Genomic DNA, 25,513 nt, shown 5'->3' with positions numbered 1-25,513 from the left:
GCGCTAAGTAGAATAAACTTGGCTAATACGTGATATGATGAAGCAGCTGTTTTAACAAAAGTCATGGTGAAGAAATAAATTATTTAACCAACCCATTTGTTCGAGCGGAGTGTAGTACATTAGGTTCCAGACTTCTTGTATTTAAGGCAGGTTTCGCTCATGCGCGGTTGCATCAAAGCATGACTAGCACATGGTTCGTTTCGTGTTATAGTTTTAGACATGAATTTCTCAAACTCATTAATAATTCGTAGAGTACATACAAAGGAAATTAATGTTTAATAAGTATTGAGTGTTTGGAAATCATATGAAAAAGTCCTCATTTATGCATCCTTAATTTCTCCTTCTAAAATAATTTTGTTTGAGAAGTAATATCAAGCGCCCTACACAGTGTTTCATCACCAGATGAAAAACATCGGAGTTCGTCAAAAATACAGTTAACTCTCGCCTTGCGGACACCCCGCTATTGCGGACACTCGCTATTACGGGAAAAATCTAGATCCCCGACAAAAGCTGTAGCGGTTTGACTGGAGACTCCCGCTATTACGCAGTTACGGACAGTTTCTTAGTACCAAAGTTACAATTTTTTTGTTTTGACTCTCGATAAAGGGAACACACTGTACTTCTTACTTTCTTACTTACGTAAAATTACAGTCTACCGTTTATCATTTGCCAAAATACATTTCAAAAGATTTCGCGAATGTTTATTTTCACATTAATTCCTTAAATTGTCTGCACAATCGTCCTCACTTGTTCACTTGAGCTTGCGCTTTTTTCTTAATTCCTGGCTCTTTACGAGAGCTCAAGCCCTCATGTTCCATTCTCAACGACTGCTTAGCAGTTTCGGTACTGTTGATAAGTTCGTCCAGTCTTGCAGTATAGTTTGGGTCGCCATTTAGTATAAGTATCCCATTTATCTCACATTAGAGAGCTCTAGAGTTGAGGACAAGGACAACTACGATTACGAGATTTCACTTAAATTGTTTTCGCGAGTTCTCGAAAAATATTCAACCCGGAAAGCTTTATTTTACTATTTTTCACCTGAAAAATTTGTGTGGTTATTTTTACTGGAGAAGGTTTAGCCCTTTCCCGGTCGCAAAATGATTAAACTCCAAAAATTGGATAACCTGTTCCCGCCATTACTACATTCTCGCCGAAACTCGTAGTAGAATGACGACGGGTACCACGTTTTCTCGCGAAAGACGTTAGTTCGTGCGCGCACAACTTAGTATTGAGAAAATCTCGTTCTCGTAGTGGTCCTCGTCTCAGAATCTAACGGACTCTCGCTATTACGGACATAAAACAGCGGTTTCGAGAGTGTCCGCAATAACGGGAGTTGACTGTACTCCGCTGCGCGTCGTATTTTCAACTCTCTTCTCAGAGCGCTAGTAAAATATTCGTGACTAATACCAGTAAAATCCAACTAGTGATCTATTATCAATATTGCGTTATGATTGGTTGAGCTACTACTAGGCTATATGTTATAGCCCACTAGTAGCGCAAAGCGCCGGCTTTTTGGCGGCAAAAAAGGCCTAAAGTCTAGCTTTAACTAGCTAAAGTTGTTTTGTCTCGCTATTTTTGACCAACTAGTTGGATTATTTTACTACAACAATTAATTCTCTCGCCCTCATGACCTCTGAGCCAATAGCCCATTTAGCCTTCGGCCTCGAGGGCTATTGACTCGGAGTCCATTCGGGCTCGAGGAATAATTGTTAAATATTACGTAGCAGGTGCGTTTAGAAAAGTCATGGTGAGCAATAAATCATTCTTTTAATGTTATTTTGTCACTGTTTATGGGAAAAAAAATTGATGTTGCTTCGATTAGGAAATCACCGCTTTAATAGGACAATTGCACGATGGCGTCATTTTACGAAATTACCAGAATCCTTCAGTCTGTCCTTTTGTTGTGGAAATTAGGGCTATTGTTTTTTAAACCTCACTGGGCTTGAAAAAATTTAAATATGAAAGCACAAAGGAAATGAAGTCTGGTAGTTCTAGTTAAGTGATACCATCTTGAAAATGGCGTATTGTGCTATTGAAAGCTTTTCACTTTTTATGTTAGGCTTACTAACGGGTAAAATTCATCGCTAACTCTTGCGACAACAGTTAAAAAGTCAGAGCAGTTCAAAAAAAGTTTACAAAGATCCAATTCAACAATTCAAGAATGGTGGGAATCCTCGAATCGGGTAGTACAGCCTTAAAAGTTATAGAAACTGGAGCAATGATTGCATTAAATATTTTGTCACTTTTGGGCAACATTCTAGTTTGTTTGTCGGTTTACAGAAATAGCAGTCTCCGTACCACAACGAATCTTTACATCATTGCATTGGCTGTAACTGACTTGATAGCTGCAACTCTCGTTATGCCTCCAGCGACTGGAGTTCTTATCACAGGAAAGTGGCCTTTTGGGGAAACGGTTTGTCAAATACACGCTTATTTTAGTCTGTTTGTTGTGTATGTTTCACCTGTAACCATGGGTCTTGCTGCACTTAACAGATACATAAGAATATGCAAATCAAATCAACAATATAATCTGTACTTTTCGAAGAAAAAATCTCGTATTCTTCTTGGAGCTGCCTGGATATTTGTAGCTCTCTTCATTTTAATTCCTCGCCTTACTGGTCTACAAGATTTTCATTTTGTGCCGAACTATGCAGCTTGCTTAAACAGTCACTTGAGTAATTTTGGAAAAATACTTCACTACATTGTCGTTCTAGTCTTGTTTTTTGTCCTTCCGCTAACTGTGACAACATTCAGCTACAGAAAAGTTTTGAAAAAGATTCGGGAACACAATACTGGAACTGCGCAAAGTCTTCGAATAAACAACAACGAGACAGTCACCTCAAACGAGATTCGACTAAGCAAGTCCCTTTTTGTTGTCGTCTTTGCCTTCATGTTGTGTTGGGTACCGGCTTGGGTCATCACCATCCTGACGAGATTGTTTTTTGGCAATGAAATGCCTCGCAATGTTCAGTTACTTTGCACATTTTTCTTAAATATTTCCAACGCCATCAATCCGTTTATTTATGCTGGAATGAATCCTGTGTTTAGAAGAGAGTTTCGAAAATTACTCCGATGTAAATTTGGAGTGAGAGTCGAGAATAGTTTTTTAAGTCAACAATCACCAAGTAGAAGACCAGCCACTTGATGGATAAGCAGTAACCACAAAAAAAGTGACAAAACTGGGAATAAGGATATGGAAAGGCTTGAATGTCAAGCAATTAAGGAAGGGAATACTGAGAAAAACTGACAGTGAGCGTAGCCGCTAATCTAATCTTTAGATATTGAGATTCAGATTGAGCTCCTTTTACCCTATACAGGTTTGCAAATAGACGCCGTTTACCTACAAACCATAATCTGTTTCTGTGAAATATTTTCTGCACTCGGAAATTTTGTATTACTCGCCTCTAAATTTTCCGAATTTTGAGGCAATAGTTAAACAGTTACTCCGTTTAAGTTGGATCGGTAGATTTCTAAACTGTCCATCAAATGAGACAAAAGTGTATCCCTAACTTCTTTTTGGAAAGATACGGTGGTCTTTCTTTCCTACTGAAGTTTAATTGTAATTGAAACATGTATCGCTCTTTTATTTGGAAATGCTTGATCCTTACTTTAAGGAATTGCGTCTGAACAGGATACTTATCATGGTGATCTAATTCTCTGGAACAATGACAACATAACAATTGAAGATAAATCGCTATTTGGAAAAAAATTGGGTCAAAAAGGGAATTTATTATATTCAAGACATTTTCAACGAAAATGGAAAATTTCTTACTCACGAAGAATGTAAATGTAGATATAGTTTAAAAGTGAACTTTTTGCACTACTTTCAAATCCTTGCGTCAATTCCAATAGGCCTTAGGCCCAAACCGGCTTCTGAACCAAGGCCTGCGGAATCGAGCCTTGAAGATGATGCTATGTTTCACCTCTTTAATGACAAGTCAATCTTGCTTTCAAAAATGCGATGTAAGGATTATTATCTTCTCTTTCAAGAAAAAAACAGAAATAAGAGCTACAGCCGTAAAAACACGTGGTCCAAGCCAGAGGCCCACAACCCAACGTTGATATCAAGAGTAATGGGAAGATCTGTTTAAAAATATACCGCGGGTTAATCTATTGACAACAATTGAGACAATTTTCCTTTAAAATACGACGTCGTATATTAGTAACTAAAAAGAGCTACAAAGATTTAAAACTTCGAATAACGACGAGTGCCTCTACTGCAGATCACGTGATTCTATAGAATAGTGCTCCGTTGACCCCTCTGTTTCGCAAGAAATGATAGGATGGTTTCATGATAAACACGAGGTGAACCTCAACCCATCCAGCTTGCAGTTACTTGTCAAAGATTACAAACTTCCTTCAAATGTATTGGTAAGTTTTGGATCTTCATTTTGCAAACTTAGAAATGTTATTACCAATGCAAAATGTTACATAAAGCCCCCAATTCCTCTGATCTGATGTAATTTTTATGACGTCATCACTTTAGAACTCTATTACGGTGGTCCCAAAAGAAATAAAAAAACAATGCTGATGAAAAAATTTGGCGGGGGGAGGGGCACAAGGTGTATTATGGGACAATAGCCCCTTTAAATTTAATCTTTCAGACATGAGCAGCGCCGTTTCCTTAGTAACCAAACGTCTGTATGGCCCACGATGAGAGGAATCGGATAATCACGTGATCAAGCAGGCCGAATGCTAGAAACTTTGGAGTAGACGCTTTACCCGTCGTTACAATGTCCGAGATCGAGTATAACAATTTGCTTTTTGAAATAAGCGAGAGGCTAGACCAACAAAATGTACTGGAACGGTTGCTTTTTATGTGCAGAGGGAAGTTATCGCCTCTATCTGAGAGGCAAGACAGCATCCAAGATACCCTTTCGCTGTTTAAAGAACTCGAAGATCGCAATTGTTTGGGAGTTGATCGTGTTCAGGTTCTGAAAGACTTGCTCAAAGGTGTAAAGCAGTGGTCCCTTTTCGGGAAAGTCAAAAAATTCGAGAGCACAAGAATAGAATACAATGGCTTGATAGAGCAGATTATTCTCGTACTCGACGAACTCAATGATATGGAACGACTGATTGCAATTTGCAGAATGGCTATTGCGGAAGCGAATGAAAGCAACATTCAAGACGTTCGATCGTTGTTTAAAGAACTAGAAAACAACGAATGCTTAGGGATTGACTGCCTAGGATTGTTGAAAGAGATTTTGACCAAAACAGAACAAGGCGATTTGTTAAGAGATGTTGAGGGGTTTGAAGCGAGACGAAATCGGGAGGATGAGTTTGAAAGTCGAAAAGGTATTGATTTCACTTGTTGTTACTTAGTTCTCTGACCTTAACGTTCGGGTGAATTGGAATATTCTAATCTGTTATCATGTTTGTTATCTTTCAGCGCAAGTAGCTGATTTCATGTCGTCTGTCGGTAACAGACTGATAGGAGGTAAGTCAACTGTGAATTTCGTGGCAATTGGTCGCCCAACCATGTTACTTGTCTCTTGGCGTTACCGATTGTCGGTGTTAGTGTTTTAATTAAAAACTGGGTCACACAAACTGACAAATTTAACTATTAGGATATTACTATTAGGAAGTTGCCATCAGAGAAAGCGAGATATAATAGCGACCCGGCCTTATGAAAACAGTGAAGGAACCACCAGACTCTGATGACACACCGAAATATTTAACATTACATGGACAGAAAAAATGGAAGTAAAATTATAAAAAGTGGTTGTTTTGTGGTTTTATAAAAAAATGTACAGCTAGCCACCCAGTTGTTCTTATATGTTACCTTGGATTATTATAATGCCTGCAAGAATTACGTGTTTATGTGACGAGACAAATTCAGGAAAGGGCGACTACACTCGGGAACAACAAACTTGTGCTGTGAGAGAACCCTTTGCACTTTTAGAGAAGAATACAAGCTAAAAACCAACGGGCCTGGTGTAATTCTTGTTCTTACCTTATTTTCAATATAAAGTTGACAGGGAGCATTTCCAGTCTATGGTTTTTATGCTGGACAGTAGGACAAATATGTTGGTTTGACATTTTTTAATACAGTAAAACTCGAGAACCAAAAGATTAAAACCAAAATACATATGCGGGAGATGCAGTGATCTACACCTGAATCTTGACTGCCTTTCATCTTTAGTAGTACAGTGGAACCCCGCCTTACGACCACTGTTTATTCGACCACCTCGTTATTAAGACCATATTCTTTCGACCCAAACGTAATGATATCAGATCCCGTTAATGCGACCACCTCGGTATTACGACCAGGATTTTATTGCCCAGCTTTGGTCGTATTAACGGGGTTCTACTATACTGTTATATCAAAAACGAGGTTTTCACTACATCTTGGTCAAACTGCATTTTCGCTGGTGTATCCCAGACGAACCAGCCGGGAGACCCAGAAACCCTCTCGGACTGGCATGTGGCTCGAAACATATCGGTAATTCACCACATGTGATTCGAAATAACGCGAATTGCGAAAAGCTGAACTGCCTTGAAACAATTAAGAGACGCCACAACAAGAACTTTGTTTTTCATTTTGTTTTTGTTATAGTTTTGACCGTTAAGACGGTATTCAAAGTGGTCGCAGGTGGCATCACAATAGCTTCTACACTGGAGGTATTAAGTCGCGGGTCCACATTTGACCAGCTCGTTTCTGCAGTTAATAAGTGCGTGCTTCCTGCTGGTACCAGCCTGATTCAAATAACCGAGGGCTGCGTCTGCCTCACAGTTCAAGCTGAAAATCTTGCATCACTTGAAGCTTTGTGGAGTTTGTATAAGGATGGCACGCTCAAAGCACGGCTTCAAGACTTCTTTGTCACTGATGAAGTACGCGAAGAACTTGCCGGTGGGAAGGAATTGGAGGTGGTTGTGACCATTGAGGAAGGAGAGTACCAGAAGGCTCTTCATGAGCTGTCCAGTGAAATTCAAGGTAACTTATTCACTCATTACTACCCCGTCTCCATTTTTACAACAAACGTTTCGAGAATTTTGTATCCAAACCGTCCATTCTAAAGTTAAAGTCAACTCCCGTTATTCGGCACACCTCGGGGTCGGGTTCCGTACTTTTTTAACTTCCATAGAAACTTGTACCTTCACTTTTTGGAATTTGCAAACCTCGTGAAAAAAAATAGTGGGCTGGCCTTTTGGCGCGTCTCTCCACTTCGAGATCGATACTTTTAAAGACCGTGTTTTAAAAATACTTTTCTACACCTTATCTCGTGAAGTCCGCTACCCTTTTATATGTCTACCTTTGGTTCCTGCCCACTCGGGTAGCAAAATCAGAACACGGGATTCACTTTATCTTGCCCGCTTGCGGATTCAGCCATATAGACCGCTTGTCACGGTTTTGGAAAACATATTGACGAGTAGGCAACCGCGTGAGAAATTACGGTGTTTGTATGAGAATCTAATGTCGAGTAATTTCCGTAAAACGGCTGTTCTGAAAAAAATATTAATTGCAAACTAAAGCTACACAACACAGGATTTTACTGACAAATTTTGGGGGCCGTGGCTGTGCTTAAATTTCTCCAGACGCTTACTTTAGATTTTCCATATATTTGTCTGCAATTTTTGCCGGGAAATTTTAGTCGGTAGCGAGAGAAATTTTTACAGACAAATTTTAAAAAGTGGTTCTAGCGCATATAGCTGCATGTAACGCTCTCAAATTTTTTCAGTAGGATCGTTACGAGTGAAGTTTTAGTTTACAATTCATTTTTTCTTTTCCAGAACAACCGTTTTAAGGAAAAATTACTTGATTTGACATTGATTCTAATGCAAACACTGTAATTTCTCACGCAGTTGCCTGGTCGTCAAGATGGCTTCCAAAACCGTGACAAGGTCTATTATAAAGTCCATTATAAAGAGTACCCCGCACCCTGCTCATAACAGTTGTTAATGCATGCCACCTACCTTTACTACTGTGAGCTCTGTTACCTGTTGTCTCTCTGAATTTAGAAAGCCCTGCTAGTTGTGTAGAAGCGACACCCATGAAAATTCACCGAAGGAATTCTGATTCTAACCTGTACTGCAAGACAATGGTTAGTGAAGGTTCAGGGCAAACACCTGTTGTAACAGAGAGACGTCCTGTCAATCAGTCCAGATTCTTGGATCAGGAAAGATTTGCTTTCGTTCAGAATTATCTGGAAAAAGCCCAAGATGCCCGAAGCATGACAACTGAAACGAGTGACAGTGGGATACCAGGAACACTTAGCGCGCCCTCTGAGTTTGGGCTGGAAGACACGAGCGGTAAGTCAGTGAATATCTTAATATAAACAGTTACGATCCTGCGGGACTTTGAAATGCATAATCGAAATGTCCGATGGTTGATAGAGAACAAGTTGCTGTTAAAGTAGATCTTTACGCAGGACATAGTCCTTTAGATCGTAATGTTGCAATGGGAGGTCTTCCTCACTGTTAGTGTGTTCTGTTTCAGGTGTTGCCAGATAACATATGCTTGAATCCCATGCCATGTTTATCGCCACGCTCCTCTTTAACAAGAATTTATCTTAGTTTGTTTTTCTCTTTTTAGAATCGTCTTATAAACTTCGCTTGAAAGATCTTTCTGAAAACGTCACCACGGAATTGAAGTGGCAACTTCAGAGTGACCCAGTTGCTGAAAAGTGGTTTTACGAATCATTCGGGCTCGCTCCTCCCAAAGAAGGTAGAGGTCCCCAAGTCCTCGAAGACATCGAAATTCTGTTTCCGGAAACTCCTTTAAAATTACTTAAAGACGTGTTTGACGCCTTGCAATTATGTGACCTCGTAGATCTCTTGGAGAAGGAGAAACCACGAACACTTCGTCCTTCTCTTCCACTGAGAGACATAAGAAAAAGACCCAATTATAGCGATCGTCCTACGAGGTTTTACAGTAAAGCAGAAGTATTGATCATCGGCACCGCAACAGGTCAAGCCCAGAGTTACGCCCAAAGAATTGGGTCATTTTTGAAAGAGTTTAATTCACGGAGCAACGTAACCACAATATCAGTAAAGACTATTACTCAAGTATGTACGGTTCTATTTGAATGGAGGAAAATAAAGGGTATCTTCGAGCTTGGGCTTGCAGGAAACACTGAGACGTTATTAAAAAGGCGACTTCAACGGTTACAAAAGGGATTGACAGCTGAGGAGGAATTGGAAATGAAAGAAAAACTAGAGCGGTACGTAGAAATGAGAAAACTGAAGAAGAAAGATAGAAAACTGGCGATTGAGAAGAGGATAAACCAGATGATGGAAGAACTACAGACGGAGAGTGAAAAATTTCAAATGAGTTTACGCGATTGGAAAATTCCTAAAGGTTGGTTGAAATTACGCGTAACTCCCTATCTTGTCAGAAGTTGTTTGTTTGTTTTTCGTTTAACAGATATTGTCACGTCCTGACACAGAGAAAATTAAAAAGCCAGTGGGCCTCAACTTGGCTTTCACATCTTAAAGCTTGCTTATGCCACGAAGAGCAACGATTTGTTGGTGGAATAGACCTCTTTATGATCTTTAGCTTGTATGTTTTGTTTTCCCTTTACAGATCATGTGATAATACTCAAGGGAACTGTTCCTTTCAAATTTGTCTTGGTCACGTGCAACGGTACACATAATTTGTGAAAAGAAAATTGTCAACTTCGCTTGGGCCTTCTTTTAGGAAAAAGAAACATACAAGCTAAAGAGGTCTATTGTGGCAAGGAAAGGGGCAAACCAAGGGGTTAAAGGTGAAGTTCATTATAATAAAAGGGTGTGAGGGATGAGTTTGGGAAAGCATTTAGGGTCGTTATTACATTTAGGCCTTCTACATACGTTGTGGGATCTAGATTAGAAATTTTGCTGGAATGTCCTTGTAAACTGTTGCTCACCTCATCAACCAGTTTCTAAGATGGGTATTACGCCAACAATTAATGTTACTGGCAGAAACGGTAGCAAGGCAAAATAGTATGGTGCTGTGTGTGCTTAACAGCTTCAAAAGCGTCCCTGGATGATTTCTTCATTTTAATAGGAGAGCTCAGTAATGTATTTCTCTTTGTAAAACGTATTGATTAAATAAAGTATAGGACAAATGCAGCTAGTCGAATACTGAGCAAATTAGTTATGCAAATGCACTTATGCAACTGAAGGGCGCGAATTGGGTCCATCGCCCTACGGCTATCCTGAATAAAAGAAATTTCGTCCAGTCAGTTCAATGGCCACACAAAAAGAGGAAAAAAATTGCTCGAGTAGTGTGTCGTTAATAACGCAAGATCCAAAATATAGATCCACTTCGATATAAAATAGGCTTGGAAAATTATCATTATCGGTAAACGAGAAAGAATCAAACAGCGCGCGGTCCACATCAAAATACTGTTGTTAAGGAATGGGTCATGTGAGTCACAAATAAGTAACATAGTTTAATTCTTACCAGTGCCCATTATGTTGCGTTGCAGTTAGATTCAACGGATCTTGGGTAGTTTGTGCACCCCTCGGTCGATATATCGACCGAAACGCGACCGATATGTCCGTCGACCTCTCGACCGAGTGATGTCGGTCAACATATCGACTGACATATCGGTCGACGGTTGGTCAATATGTCGGCCGATAGCGGTTGTCCTATTGTCGGCCGATAGGCTATCGATAGGCTATCGACATTCCGCCCATACTTCACCACTGATACTTCTTTGCAACGACGTAAAATTACCAAATTTTTATTTCACTTGAGAACGGGGACGGATCGGCAATAAATAAATTCTACTATCTCCGTCTGAAATCGGGCGCGGTCACCTCTCTTCAGCTCCGAACAAAATTCCCTTCTTTTAAGTAACATGGCGAATCGGGATAATCGCGAAAACGTTTAAAAGAATGCGAAGTTTATTTTTCAGCGACGTTTTCATGGACGTTGACGCTGTTGGAATGTAAGGTCCATAACACTTCTGGTAACCCGTAATAGGCGCTTCCATAGTCCTTGCTTTTAAAAAGACCCTAAGGCACATTATATTATACGACGGTCGACCGATATTCCACCCACACCGTATCGACCAAGCGTCGACCGCTATACTGGTCAAATATCGACCGATATGTCGACCGAAACTCAGTTGACATGTCCATATATCGACAGAAGGGTGCACAATTTCTTAGTTATGGGCGATGAGGTATGAGTATATTGGCTCGATAGAAGAGTTTTTGGCATTCAGCTGGTTCTTTTCATGAAACCGTTACCTTCTTGCGTTATTAAAGAATAGATCGGATTGTGAATTTCTTTAGAATGGCTTAAAGTTTATTGGTTTACTGGGTTTAATAAAGGAAATTAAAAGAATTTAAACGGAAGCTCCGCATTTAGGCTTGGCTAAATTTATATGTGTTATTTAAAGGGACAGGTTCACGGTTCAGCGCATGCTCTTTTATCAGAATGCTGTTTTTCTGCCGGGACATGCTGTATTGTCTATGCAAGCAAAATGATCATGTCATAATGTTGTCAAAGAACCAATCTGCACACTCCCCTGGCAGCCACTTGTACTTGATCATCAACTTAAATATTTCCAAATAGCTGTAAATTAATCAACCATGGAATAAAACCTTCGGTAGTGTTGGCATAATCCACTAATTTTTTTCTGCGATTTTAGTACTCCTCCATCCCACTTCAGGTTACACTGAAATACAATTCTACTTTGAAATACACTCTGAGATCGCTGAGATACATGTGAGTGGGATTATTAACCGAGAGAATTAATAATAATTGGAAAGAATTAATTTAATTAATGAGCATGCGCTTAACCGTGAACCTCTTCCTTTTAATAGTTACACTTGTTGCTTTCCTTCTAGAAGAAGAATCTGCTACCCTCTTTGTCGTATTGGTAGATTTTGATACGGATACCATTCTGGAGAACACCTACACGATGATACTGACACGTTTAAAAGAGAAGTTGGCACTTACTCCAGACGAACCAAAGTTGGTGGTCTTTCCTACGCCGGAGATAAATTTTAAAGGAGTAATCCCTGAGGCACTTGTTGTGCAGTTTCCTACCGACAGAAATGATGTTTTTCTGGAGACCATGCTGGAGGTTTTCTCTAAACGTTGGCAAACACTGGACCTTGTCTCAATGATGCACGAGGTACAAAGAACTTTTCCGCTTAAAACAGTTAGTTCCTTCCACTACGCGAGGCCAATTTCGTCAATTCGCGGTGACTCCAGTCGCACTACGATAATAGATGATCGTTTGTCTTCGCTACCAAGACTTCAAAAGACGGAGGAAAACTCAAAAGCATGATTGGCCAACCTGTCTGCTTAAGCCTATTCAAAACTTCCCGGTAGGACTGTGTTGGATCAACTTCTTTTCAATGCCACCGTTATCACGTAGAAGAAGAAATTAAAGCAAAAGAAAACGAGCGGCACGCGCGGGGGATACTAGGAAGAGAGGGAAGAACCAAGAATCGAAAACAAGCACTTGAACTTCGAAAGTAATTGACTTATGGCTGTCTCTTCACAGAATTGTGATTATCTAGGATAAGGCACTGCTGACGGGTATATCGATATTTTTTACCCTGACCTTCAAGTCCCTAGGGAGACCAAACAAATAAATCGCACTATATATTGGCCTACACTTGCAGCCGGCCCACGCATCGTCTAGACCAATTTTTGCAGAAGGTTTAGAGTGTCTGCGACGCAGGCTAACCGTATATTGACTCCGATGACCATGGTCTTCAAAACTAAGGGTCGAAAAGTCGCTGGCCTTCAGTTAGCCAGCACATTTACAGAGAATTTATTTCTAGACCTCAGCTCTTAAAATAATATCTTGCTTTGTCCTCGTGGACACTATGATTCTCCTATATAAAACGTTTTTAGTTCCACATTTAGGATATTGTAATACAGTTTTTGTTGGTCTAGTTAAGGTGCAGAGCGATAGACTCGAAGATGCTAACCATTATATCTTATTACACGAGAGGATAAAGGGGACAGAGAAGGCATCCCCCATACACAGCCTATTCCATAGGTAATTCGTCTCGAGTTATTTTTAGAATCGGGATAAAGTTACATCGCGCGCTGCGTGGATGCTTCGTGGAGGTTTCGCATGACTAAAAGCCGTGCAAAACATGTCGGGCGAAAGGCAATGAAAGCGTAAAGAGATCGAGAGCATTCCCGAATATTGAAGCGAAATGAGTCGGCGCTCACCTGGGAAAAGGGAATCGCTGGACTCTTTGACAACCCACGAAATCAGTTTAACTCGAAGTTGTCGTAACCTCAGTGCTTTAATAAGATGAGAAATTTCGCCGGTCTATTGAAACCGGTCGTTTGTACAATAAAGCAAGTAGGACGCCAAGTGTTATTTTTTTGAATAATAAAAGACTGATAAAACAATAAATATCAAACCAGAAATTGCTCTCTTCAAACTGTCAATTATAAATGATCCTGAGAGAATATTCAGTGTGTTAAGGATTTCCCTGTTGTACTGTTAGCTCTATACAAGAGAGGAAGAGCGATTCCTTTTTAATTTCCGTTTCGCTGAAACAGCTTTAGCAGAAGTCTCTCTGTAGTCGTTTTCGTCGACAAGACGAATAGCAATATCGTTCTCCGCGTCTTTCGCCATTTTGTTCTGCGTCAAATCGTGAAGGGTGCGTGGCTCTGAGCATGGATCACGCACGCGCAACACATTCGCGCTATGTGATTGGCTGTTGTCTAATCCCCCTCGAGATTTGTGGTGTTAAAAATAACTCGAGACGAATTACCTATGGAATAGAGTGTGTATGGGGGATGCCTTCCCTGTCCCCTTTATCCTCTCTTTCTTATCATTATTACTTAAACAAAAAACAAAGGAAATACCTACGTAGGAACAACAAGACATCGCGCTCCAGTCCAAAGACTCACTTGTCTCAAGAACTAAGTGGACTGTATCAGCGCATACTAGAGAATGATCATGACTGACACATAGCATATTTCTCCTTGATGTAGCTTGAATACTAGCTTTAGTTTAAGCGACAGACTGTACAACTCAAATCTGAAGATCGTACTATCCGACGGGAAAATTCAACATCCTACAAACAACACATGTGAAGATATCAAGTTTTCGCGCGAAAGCTCACCTGGTATTTCATTGGTGTTTATATAATAAATTCAAGTCCGCTATACTGTCCCGGGTTTTATTTTGAATAACAAACACGAGGTTGGAAAATGGCAGTTTGACTGGTTCATGTCTACGAACAGAAGTGGCTGCTCGTTTCAGATTGATTTTTCGAGATGATTTCGATTTTTCGTGGGGAAAGAACGAGTGACGAAACCCTATTTTCGACTGGGAAACAAAGGGTACTGAATTGCTTTACTCTTACATCGTAGCTCATGCTTAATGTTCAAACAGGTAACTATGCGCAGTACAGTCAGACCCCGTTAATTCGGACACTGAGGGGGCCATGGAAAGTGTCTGTATTAAGTCAAAAAAGCTTTTGACTCGGTCTGGCATGACGGGCTCTTGAATAAGCTGCTGCAAATTGATGTTAGTGGTTCTCTTTATAGCTTAATTAAAAGCTTATATCACAACTCTTCCTGCTCAATAAAAATTGCCCAAAAACAAACGCGATCATTCCGTTATATGAGAGATGCGTGCGGCAAGGCTGTATCTTAAACTGCTTTTTAATCTTTATATTAACGACCTACCTTTCGCATTTGAAAATACATTATCTGATCCTTTTGTTTTGCCAGACGGTGCAAAAATAAATTCTCTATTATATGCAGACGATTTAATCATTTTATCACGGTCCAAAACAGGACTAGAAAATTGCCCTTTTTGTGGATGCAGTGTAATAGAAGACAAAGTTCACTTTCTTTTCAAAAACCTACATACTCTATGATTAGGAACAAGTTTTACTATAAAGTCAAGGCTCTGATTCCAAATATTACCCAGTTACCTATAAACGTTTTGATCAATGAACTGATGAACTCTTCTAATTACTTTATCAATATACAATTCATAAAATATATTTCAGCTTGTTTTGATGTTCGTGACAAATTATTATCAAAGTAACGTAACTGCCCTGTGTTGTAACTTTGATTCCTAACCATAGCTTTTGCAATACTGTATGTTTGTATGGTCATGCAAATAAAGCTCGTTGTTGTAAGCGGGTTGAACTAAAAGAAAACTTAAGAGCTTTCTTTAATTACCCACAGTACGGACAAAGCAAACTGTCCGTGATAATGAGGTAATGATAAGTGGGTGTCCGTGAAGCAAGGTTTGACTGTACTCTGAACGAATCTTTCGCTTGTATAACGCCATAATTATTTGGGCGTCGCCCAAATAGAGTAATCGAGATGTCTTGTTTTGATTCAAGGTTGCAATAGGCACGCAATACGTGCGAACATAAACAAACCAAGTAAACAAGACAACCAACGCGAATGTCTACCGCGCGATGTGTCACGATGTGTCATAACAGGCAATGGAAAACAAACGTATTGAAAAAACGAGATACACTGAGTGAAACGAACTATAAAATAATTGAATGTTTTTTTCCTCAGACCATAGCTACTAGTCATTGCCCTTTGCACGGGTTTGGCTTCTTGCCAAGAGTTTGACAATATTTTTGCCCTTAGTTGTTGAGAGCCAAAAATGTCACGGAAAATTCCGTGATCAAGCATGAGATGAATAAGGGTAACATTGAATGATGCATAATTTCATTGTAGATATTCGGAAAGGAGGTGATATCTTAAAATCTTATTGAGCAAAATCATCTCGTAGGAGTCCAACATCTTCACGTGCAAACTGCGTGAAAGTTGCTTTTAAAACCCTTGAGTTAATAAGATTAAGTCGTATTATCTCAAACACGACAGGGTCCCTCGGCAACCTGTGAAAAGTAAGCACTCATTTCCATACTCGAAAATGACATTTCCCTTTTCATACACGAAATTTCTATTTGTGCTTGACAAATGTTCATGAAAGTTTTAGTCTCTTAAATTTTTAAGGAAAAAAATTGCAGAGTGGCACGAGCGGGATTCCACCCAGGACCGACGGATGTCCAGTCCACCACCTAAAACACTAAACTACAGAGATATGCTGGCTAGAAGTGGTTTGATTTAAAACTGTTTAGCATCAACCCTAAACATGCATAGAAGCTAACCGCTTTTCGAGTTGCGATTCCTTCCTTTATAGAGAATTATTTTGTGTATGGAACATGATGTGTCCAACGTCAATTTGGAGTATGGAGGTGAGTATTCCCCCCTGTGAAAAGGTTGGCATTATCCTATATTGAAGAGTACACTTTCTACCCCCAATGGTGCTCGCTCAACAGTGATTTGTTACTATAATGTAATCTGACTATCCATACATGTGGATCTTCAGTAATTGTATTATTATTTATCACTGGCACCTACAATGAATTTTTGTTTTATTAATTCCGCTGATTGAACAGTACGTTACCTTAAGAAAAGCAGCCGCGGTACACGCACCAGCCGATCTATTGAAACAAAGATGATCAACATGTATCACGAAGAAGATCAGTATAAAGGCGCTTGCTGGTTTTAACAACGAGGAACAGTGCCGGTGAAAGGATTTCCTTCATAGACTTGTGTAATAAGTATGTGTTATACCACTACGTGAGAAATTTCTGCAATTTGATTGGCTTAGAGTAGTGGTATTTCAGCTTAATTTGAAATACCTACATGTGAAAATTACAAACCTTTTGCGGATAGTAGTATAAACAAATAATAGCATACTTTGTACGTGATATTTGGCATAAATACCACTCGTGATATTTCAAAATTGTCTCAAATTTCACTCGCCTACCGGCTTGTGAAATTACGTATAACTTTGAAATATCACTTGTGGTATTTATGCCAAATACCACTACTAATCATGCTATTACCTATACTAATCAAATGGTGACGAGTGAAATTAGGGAATAATTTCACGCGCGTTTTGTCCAAATCCTTGTAATTTCCTGAGCCTTTAGGCGAGGGAAATTATTAGGATTTGGACAAAACGCAAGTGAATTTATTCCCTAATTTCACGAGTATACCATTTGATTACCTATTAATATCATGGGTGACGAATTGGGCGCGATCCATTCAACCAAAATTCAGACCGGTCCGACCGGGAAAAGAGGACCACCTCAACAGGTAGACCCGTTTTTTCGAAACTTTTCCGGTTGGACCGAACCGATCCATTGAGTTTTGGACCGAAATTTCCGGAAATTTTGGTTGAATGGATCAAGCCCATTATCTTGGCAATCGAGGATTTTTGACTTTTTTTCCCGGATCGTATCGATCGATCATGAACTCCACGCTCTCAAACGTTTAGAGCTGAAATTTGGCTTAGTTTTCAGAATTTTTCGACAACATACCTCTAATCAATCAATCATTAACCTTCTTGATGTACTCTATCGTGTGTTCAGGTTTTCTAAAGCGTCTTTTTATGCCCTGACATCTTCATTCATGACATTTTAAAACTTCGTCGCCATCTTGAAACGGAGGCGTACGGCAGGTTGCCATGGCAATTTAGTAATTTCACATGTGAAATTATAAATTAAGGCTGAAATTTGGCGCCAAAATTAAGGAGTAATTCGTCACCTATGATATTAACATTAAAATCCCTGCGCTGCGTAGTTACTTAATTCGATACAGTTTTTTTAGAAGCCTGATGCCGATATTTTTCAATCGCCTCAAAAGTGTTTTTTTCCTCGTCCGATCGCTATAAAATTTTCACAAGTAATTGGCTATGGATTGAAATTTGTGAAACTGTAGTTTTAAGTAAAATCGATATTACTATGACAACAATAAACAAAAAACATTGAAATTGTTAAAAGCCCAATTTTGCGTGATCTAGACCAGCTACTGAAAGTCCAACACTAGGAACTTAAAGTTTGGTGTTAGTTCTGTATGTTTGAATTCGACTAAAACGAAAATATATTTCAAACCTTAAATTTTCAATAGCCGTGATAGATTATTTAATAAAAAAAACGTTATAAATGACTCAAATTAATCTTAAGTAGCGTCAGAATGCTGCTTAATATCATATTTCGATGTTAGGAAATTTTGGTGTATTTTCGTTCTTGCGATCTTAAGAACTAACCCGTTTTCTCACCACCTGTCTATGTCCAACTTCATTCAAAATTTGGACTTTTAGCGCTTCTTTGTATATCTCTGAAACGAACTCGAACGAATTTTTTAAAAATCTCGTCACATAATCTTCACAATGTATATAATAATGTCTGAAACTTTCATTGAGACTGATTTACTGCAACGTCTTAAAATTTCAAGAAAACCTAACCTACGGGGCGTCTGGAAAAGCGGGAAACCGGAATCCGGAATAGGAACAGGAATAGGAACCGGAACCGGAATAGGAACCGGAATGGGAAGAGAAACCTATATAAAAGCAGGGACAACATTTACCTTAATTTAAGTTAATCTGGATTTAATTCCTATTCAGATTATATACGAAAAATAAGGGAAAAATGGAATAGGAAGCGGAATAGGAAGTGGAATATAAACAGAGTATAGAAATATGAAAAGAAAAAGATATAATCGTGATATAAATAAAACGCCAGAGAAATAATTAAAGAAACAAGAAAACACCCTTGAAATGTTTTAACATTTAATTTAATTTAGATTAAAATCTAATTAACCTTTCTTTATCTATAGCCTATGACACATTGTGTTTTCGTGTCAAACAGAATGGCGAACTTAAGCAACGAGAACGCTGACCGTCGCTTGATGGAACGCTTCTGTCTCACACAACGAATCTGAATTCTCCCTCTTACCTTCCACTGTGCGAACTTGTCGAGTCAAAGCACCGAAAGACAGAAAACATCCACTTCCAGTTTCCATTTTTAATGTCCTGAACGTCAACGTTTTGGTTGCTTATTAAGGTCCCTATTGCACTTGGTTGAGGTAGATGAAGTGTTAGCTGGGATGGGAATGGGGGAGGGGGAGGGGGAGGAGGTACGTGTTAATACTATGTATTTCTGGTTAACTTCCCAATTTAGCACAGTACAATATATCTATTTATTATATACATACTGAGAAATACTCACCAAAAAGCTATGTCGCAAATTTTCGTACGCAAATTAGTTCTAGCCAATCAGAGGAGCGACCGATGGTTTTCACACGTGAAAAAAATGATACGTCCAATCAGAATCGCGAACGATCTTTTTTCACATGTGAGAAAAATGATAGGTCCAATCAGAAGCCTCAGAGGTGTGTGGGTTTCGCCCCAAAATTCGCGCCTTTTATTACAGCTGGCAGCGCCGCTTCGCACACATTCAAGAGGGTCTCAATGGGGTTAACCGATAGGCGTAAAACGGCCAAAAATTTAGTCGATAGCCGTAAAAATTGAAAAAGTTTAACCGTTAGCCGTAAATAGGGTAAAAAAGAGTTAACCGCAAAAGAAATTGTTACCTAGATTTGCTAATTTTAAGGAAGGTGCTAAACTTACTTATGGTTTCGTTTTTTATTTCCCGGCTAGTGTGACTCCGTACGCACTTTAGGCGAAGCGCCTTTTAGGTGTTAACCAAGACCTAGGCACACACTAGAGCTAGAAATTGATCATCCGTCTGACACTAGCCTGTGTACAGTCGCGCCCTCCCCACAGAAACCCCTTCTCCGATTTTTCTGGGGGTGAGGGGGCGGCTGTACACAGGCTATCTGGAGCGGATAATGCCGTCTTCAAAAGTCACGCGGATTGTTCATTCAAAATTAAAACTATTCCATTTTCAGATTAAGACGTATTACCTATCTGACGCGAATCAACAAACGGATAACCCGTTTCACACGAATAATCCTTCTCTAGTGTGAAAACGGCCATTTCTGTTATAATGAATGTCGCGCCCCGGCCTTGAGTTGGGCGTTTGCGTGTCTGCTTTTTGCTTTTTCACGACGATTATTTTTAAATTGACTATTGACATTTCTAGGTGTAAAATAATATTAGAAGTGGAATACTTTATAAAAAGTATGAAATATAAAATGTCAAAATTTTTCAAAAGAATAGCTTAGTTCATCCCGAGATGATCCGAAGACCTTCATTTTGATTTAAAGATGCAAAAAAAATACGGGTTAATTAATATTTAACTTTTTGAAACAAAAGAAGTTAATTTTTAACTTTTTCGTTAACCGTAACTGAAAATAATTAACCGATAGCCGTAAAAGAGCCAAAATTTTAGCCGATAACCGTAAAAGCCACCACCCCATTGGGACCCTCATTCAACGAGAAAAATTTTACTCAAAGAGTTTTTCTCGCTAAAAAAGTGAAAAACATTTCGGAAATGGAGTGGAATAGTTTCGTTTGTTTCACTGTCGATAAAGAAAACGGTTAAACAGAACGAGAGATAAGCTTTTGTTGTGCTTTTTGTCGGAGCTACTTTGCCTTTCATTTAAGCTTAAGCTTATATTGAAAGCGGCCATTTTACTTAAATTCACTCGTTTTCAGTTGTGCATTGAGAACAAACAGTTAAGATTACTTATAGTTCTTGGATTACCTCATATCCTCACCGTGATTTATGTTTTTAACAAACGTTTTTACTAAAAAGCTGATACTTCGTTTTCGTTGCCATTTGGCGGTAAGTGTGTAGCGGCAAATTTTAGCTTTTTTGAAAGATTTAAAATAAAAAGGTCGCCAAAATAATGAATGTCTCAGTATGTATATAATAAACACACTACCACATGGAAAGTGCTTTGTACGGTATTTACGCACTCGTTGTTTTTGTATCAGAAATCTTACTCGTTCGCTGCGCTCACTCGTTCGATTTCTGATACGTCAACAACTCGTGCGTAAATACCGTACGCCAGCACTTTCCATGAATTATTCTCTATATAGCAAACCTGAGGTGTATGGCAGCCCAATAAAAGTCTCCGATGGGTGTCTCGTTTACACATGGTCTGACAAATAATATTAACATGTTATAACCTCCTTACTGTGAGTGACAAAAGGAACCTTAACATCCGATAACGGCAACGCCAGCGAAAACGCCACTGAGAAATTGAATTCGGGTCTTAATTCAAACTATTTCTCAGTAACTCCAAATTGTCCAGTCTTTTAAAGGTTGGGAAATGAAGCTGGAGACTGCGTCCGAGCTCACAAAGACACGACAATAAAATTTATCGCCTGCTGTTCACGTTCTCAAGAGAACTTAAGATTTGATCACTTACGTCGTAGTTGTGCATAGACGGTGAAGAAATTGACAGAAAGCGAGATGCACTCGCAAAGCTGTTACTTTACTTTTTTAACTTGCGGCTTTTTCTACCTTCTCGTTGCCGTAATATAAAGAGATTCGGGGTGGGGGAGCATGATACCAGACTAGTTTTCTTATTTTTTGGTATAAATTGAATTAGAATTTAAATATTTTAAAGTAAATGATGTCCCTGTTGTTGTATCGGTTCCCCTTCACATTACTGTCCTGTTCCATTGCCGTTTCCGGTTCCGGTTCCGTTTCCTGTTCCCATTCCCGTTCCTATTCCGGATTCCGGTTTCCGGCTTTTCCAGACGCCCTACCCTACGAACCTGTCAAAAATCTGCGTTACAACATTTACTGTTTTGACGTTATGCTAAATTTTTCCAATAATGCCCACTATGCATACCTCCATGACAAGTACATTTTAGTTTTATAATATCGCATCTTTTGAATGTAAAACATTGACAAAACCCACACTGAAATGTACTAGTCATGGATATATGTATTGTTCGCATTAATTTCGAAAAATTAGCATAATGTAAAGGAAATCGTTTGTTATACGAGGGACTTCGCTATAGAGAGGTTCGTTATATTCAAGTTCCACTGTAAGAGTGTTCACTCAATCATTCATGCTCAGAAAGAGACTCCGGTCTTGTATTTTTTTAAGGAGGAGATTACTTTGTGAGTATTGATATCAAAATCGCAGTGGAACTTCTTTCAGGTTTTTGGTGCAAATAAAGATCGCTGGACAGAGGTGAAGCATCTCATTGATTACTCATTTACTGCAGTGGCCTTGCCATTTCACCCAACAGTCTGGAGTGGTGATATGTGTATGAGGTTTGAAGTCTTTGGCTGCGATGGTGAGTTTTTTAAACTTATTTTGGGTATATTTAACACTAAAAAAAGCCGGCCATAGGTTTATAATAATAATGAAAAATAATTACTTTATTTGCCGGCTAGTGTGGCCGAGTAAACATCTGAAATAAACAAATAAATAAATCAACGATAAATTTAACAAAGTTAAGAATCTCAACTGGCTGGAGGCAAACCAGTTGGCTATTTACAAGCGCAGCCGAGGGTTTCAGAACTCCTGACCACCGTGAACAAACCCAGCTTAAGCAGTCAGGGCGGGACTTGTACTTGGGGCCTACGGATTGCAAGTCCAACGCTCTTACCCCTCGGTCACGCTACGATGAAGAAGACAGCCCAATTTGTTAGGAATCTTAATCTCAATGTCAAAGGGGTGAGTATGCAGGAATATGTCACCTCCCTATGACTTCTTTGAGAGAGTTACATTTAATTTCCCTGACTTACACTGAAACTCCCTGACTTGACTTACGGGGAATGAATAATTTTCCTGGCATGGTAACAAATGTCACACACTAATATTGTGAGGAGTTCCGATGTTGCCTTTGCTGTGCTAAGCGATGTTCTCTGCTTCGCGGTTGTCTTCGATCCGCACGCCGATGAATTTTAATCAGCGTTCTCCAGAGGAGTTTAATTGAAAATCTTCCCCGGCGAGGATTTGCAGGCACTTACTGTGCTTGCAAGTCTGTGTCATTTGGATGAAAAATTGTTCGTGATTCACGGTAAACATTGTTTTCACAGACGAAAAATGCGCCTTGGTCATCGGCGGCAAAGTCTGCTCCCGGGAAACGCAAAATGCGCCATGACGTCATTGGCGGACACCAAGCATATATTCATGAAAAGATTTATTTATGGCGCATCAAATTTTGCAGCTGACTAAGACCACGCGCGGTTAGCAGACTGCGCGCGCGCTTCGCGCGCGACGAGATTATAAAGTCGCTACGCTCTCGGAATAACACACTGATTGTCTTCGCTCCGAGGCTCTAAGGGCCAGAAGAAAAAAGCACGGAGATGGAATGAGGCGGAAATTGGGCTGTTCAAAAGTTGCACTCGAATTTTTTAGAGTAAGATATTCAGTGTTTAACATTTAGTTATTAATCTCTTCGTTGAGACTTCTTTGGATCGTAACAAGTTTAACACCTTAAATTGTGTGAATAATCGTTCTCGCCACTTCTCTTGAGCTGGCGCTTTTTTCTTCCCGGCTCTTTAGGAGAGCTCAAGCCCTCGTATTTCATTCTCAACGAGTGAAGGTTAGCAGTTTCGGTACTCTGCTCATGATAAGTTAGTCCAGTCTTCCAATATTTTTTGGGTCGCAATGTAGCGTAAGTAGCACATTTATCTCACATCAGAGAGCTCTAGAATTGAGGACGAGGACAACTACGAGTACAAGATTTGACTGAAAGTGTGTTCGCGTATTCTCTACTAATATTCACCTCGGAAAGCCTCATTGCACTATTTTTTACCTGAAAAAATAGTGCCGTTATTCTTACTGGATAAGGTTTATCTTTATCCCGGTCGCAAAATGATTAAACTTGAAAACCTTGATAAGTTGTTCTCGTCATTACCGCATTCTCGCCAAAACTCGTAGTAGAATGACGACGGATGACGTTGGTTCGCGCGCGCACTTAACTTAGTATTGAGAAAATCTCATTCTCCTAGTCGCCCTCGTCTCAGAATCTAAAGCTCTCTATTAAAGATTCAAGAAAATCTTCCGAACGTAGTTAATGTTATTTATAATGTTACTTATAGCACTTTTTTTCTCCCACCCTGTTTTACTGACCCTCGCTATTACGGACGTAAAAGCGCGGTCCCGTGGGTGTCCGCAGTAGAGAGATTCACGTTTACGCCAAACGGCAGACGTGAATTTGTACCACGTGACCAAGTTTTCTCCTTATTTTCCGTTTACTCTTTTATGCTTCTACACAAAAATAAGTAGTTTTATTACATGGCTGAGTCTGTTTTCGCCATGCGATTGGCCAATTTGCGGTCCGTAACCTGCTATACCGACCAAAATTTTTAAAGAAAATTCTCATTTCGGAGGTATAAATCTCTTTACCTCGGAAAAAATGTTTAAATAAAGTTATAAGACGCCCGTCAACCTTGAAGACTTGGATGTTGACTTTGGCCTTCAACATTTTAAACTGTGTTTATTTGTGAACGAAGGCGATGAAGAAACTAACTCGTAATCTTATCGAAGAGGATTCTAGTCAGTGTTTGAAAATTTTATCGTAGTACACAGTTAAGAAAACGAAAATCGACTGACAGAAATTCGAGATGTTTTGCCTAAGACAAAATGAGTAATTCCTTCAACAAATATGATAACAAACATACCTGCACCCGATCATCTTGACAAGCTTCTTTGCCATTTGCAGTGTTTTTCAAAGACCAACGAAAGAAAGATAGAAGCGAGTTCGAGCCAGACACAATAATGTCCAGTTTTCAAAAGACACCAGTGTCAGATTAACGAGTGAATACTTACAGTGCTCTTAGTTTCCACCGAAATATGAAATATGTATTTAAACCTGAGGACTGAGATGTTGACTTTGCCTTTCCAACTTTTAACCTAGCTTTGTTTGTTTTAGTGAGAACGAAGCTGTTGTGGAAACTGAATCGTAACCTTACCGAGGAAGAGAATTCTAGTCAGTGTTTGAAAATTTTAACGCAGATCACAGCTGAAGACGAGAATAAACTGTCAGAAAGAGAGGTTTTCCCAAAAACAATTAACGAGCGAATCCTTCGACAATGACAACAAACTTACCTTGAAAAGCTTCTTTGCCTTTTGCAGTGTTTTTTCACAAGGACAAACGGAGGAAAGATGGAAACGACTTCTAGACAGACACAGTGTCTGGTTTCCAAATACTCCAACTTTATATTAAAGAGCTAAAACTTACAGTGCTCTTAGTTTTGACCGACTAAACTTTTTTAACATGGCGAATTTGTTTTTACTTTCTCGGAAAGCCTTTGTTTATCCTGCGAACAGAGTCTCTTTTGATCTTCCTAGATCAGTCGGGAAGAGGAAGGAACCTCTGCCGACATCCTCGACAATTCATATTGAGCATGCTCCAAATTCAAATTTTTCTGCGTCGTCAATCAAACCGTTACCGTAGCATCCACTGTGTTTGTCAGCAAATGTAAATGTCAGCGGGAACGTACCAGTTCGTTTTCACCCGTCCGTAGCTGTGTTTCCTCTAAATTTGGAAGCTCTATAGGAACAATTTCACCTTTGGAATCTAAACTTGCCATGTTTCAGTGTAAAGAAGAAGAGAGATGATTGCATTAAATATTTTGTCACTTTTGGGCAACATATTTTAGTTTGTTTGTCGGTTTTCAGAAATAGCAGTCTCCGTACCACAACAAATCTGTACATCATTGCATTGGCTGTAACTGACTTGATAGCTGCAACTCTGGTCATGCCTCCAACGACTAGAGTTCTTATCACAGGAAAGTGGCCTTTTGGGGAAACGGTTTGTCAAATTCACGCTTATTTCAGTCTGTTTGTTGTGTATGTTTCACCTGTGACCATGGGTCTTACTGCACTTAACAG

General features: G+C 39.4%; 2 protein-coding genes and 1 pseudogene across 2 annotated transcripts; all 3 read left to right on the top strand.

The window, feature by feature from the left end:
• Positions 1-2,161: 2,161 nt before the first annotated feature.
• On the top strand, positions 2,162-3,145 carry LOC140934575 (melatonin receptor type 1C-like). The gene has a single exon (XM_073384176.1). The coding sequence runs from the start codon at positions 2,162-2,164 to the stop codon at positions 3,143-3,145; it is 984 nt and encodes a 327-aa protein (XP_073240277.1).
• Positions 3,146-4,714: 1,569 nt separating this feature from the next.
• LOC140934574 (uncharacterized) lies at positions 4,715-12,881 on the top strand. Its single transcript, XM_073384175.1, has 6 exons — positions 4,715-5,295; positions 5,390-5,437; positions 6,557-6,934; positions 7,930-8,250; positions 8,534-9,298; positions 11,782-12,881. The coding sequence occupies exons 1-6, from the start codon at positions 4,734-4,736 to the stop codon at positions 12,225-12,227; spliced, it is 2,520 nt and encodes an 839-aa protein (XP_073240276.1). The 5' UTR covers positions 4,715-4,733; the 3' UTR covers positions 12,228-12,881.
• A 12,355-nt stretch (positions 12,882-25,236) lies between these two features.
• LOC140934573 (melatonin receptor type 1B-B-like) overlaps positions 25,237-25,513 on the top strand; it is a 926-nt pseudogene continuing 649 nt past the window's right edge.

The sequence above is a fragment of the Porites lutea genome, chromosome 4, assembly GCF_958299795.1.
Source record: "Porites lutea chromosome 4, jaPorLute2.1, whole genome shotgun sequence".
Lineage (NCBI taxonomy): Eukaryota > Metazoa > Cnidaria > Anthozoa > Scleractinia > Poritidae > Porites > Porites lutea.
Note: the sequence above shows the minus strand (reverse complement) of the source record. Positions and strands in the feature narration are given on the sequence as shown.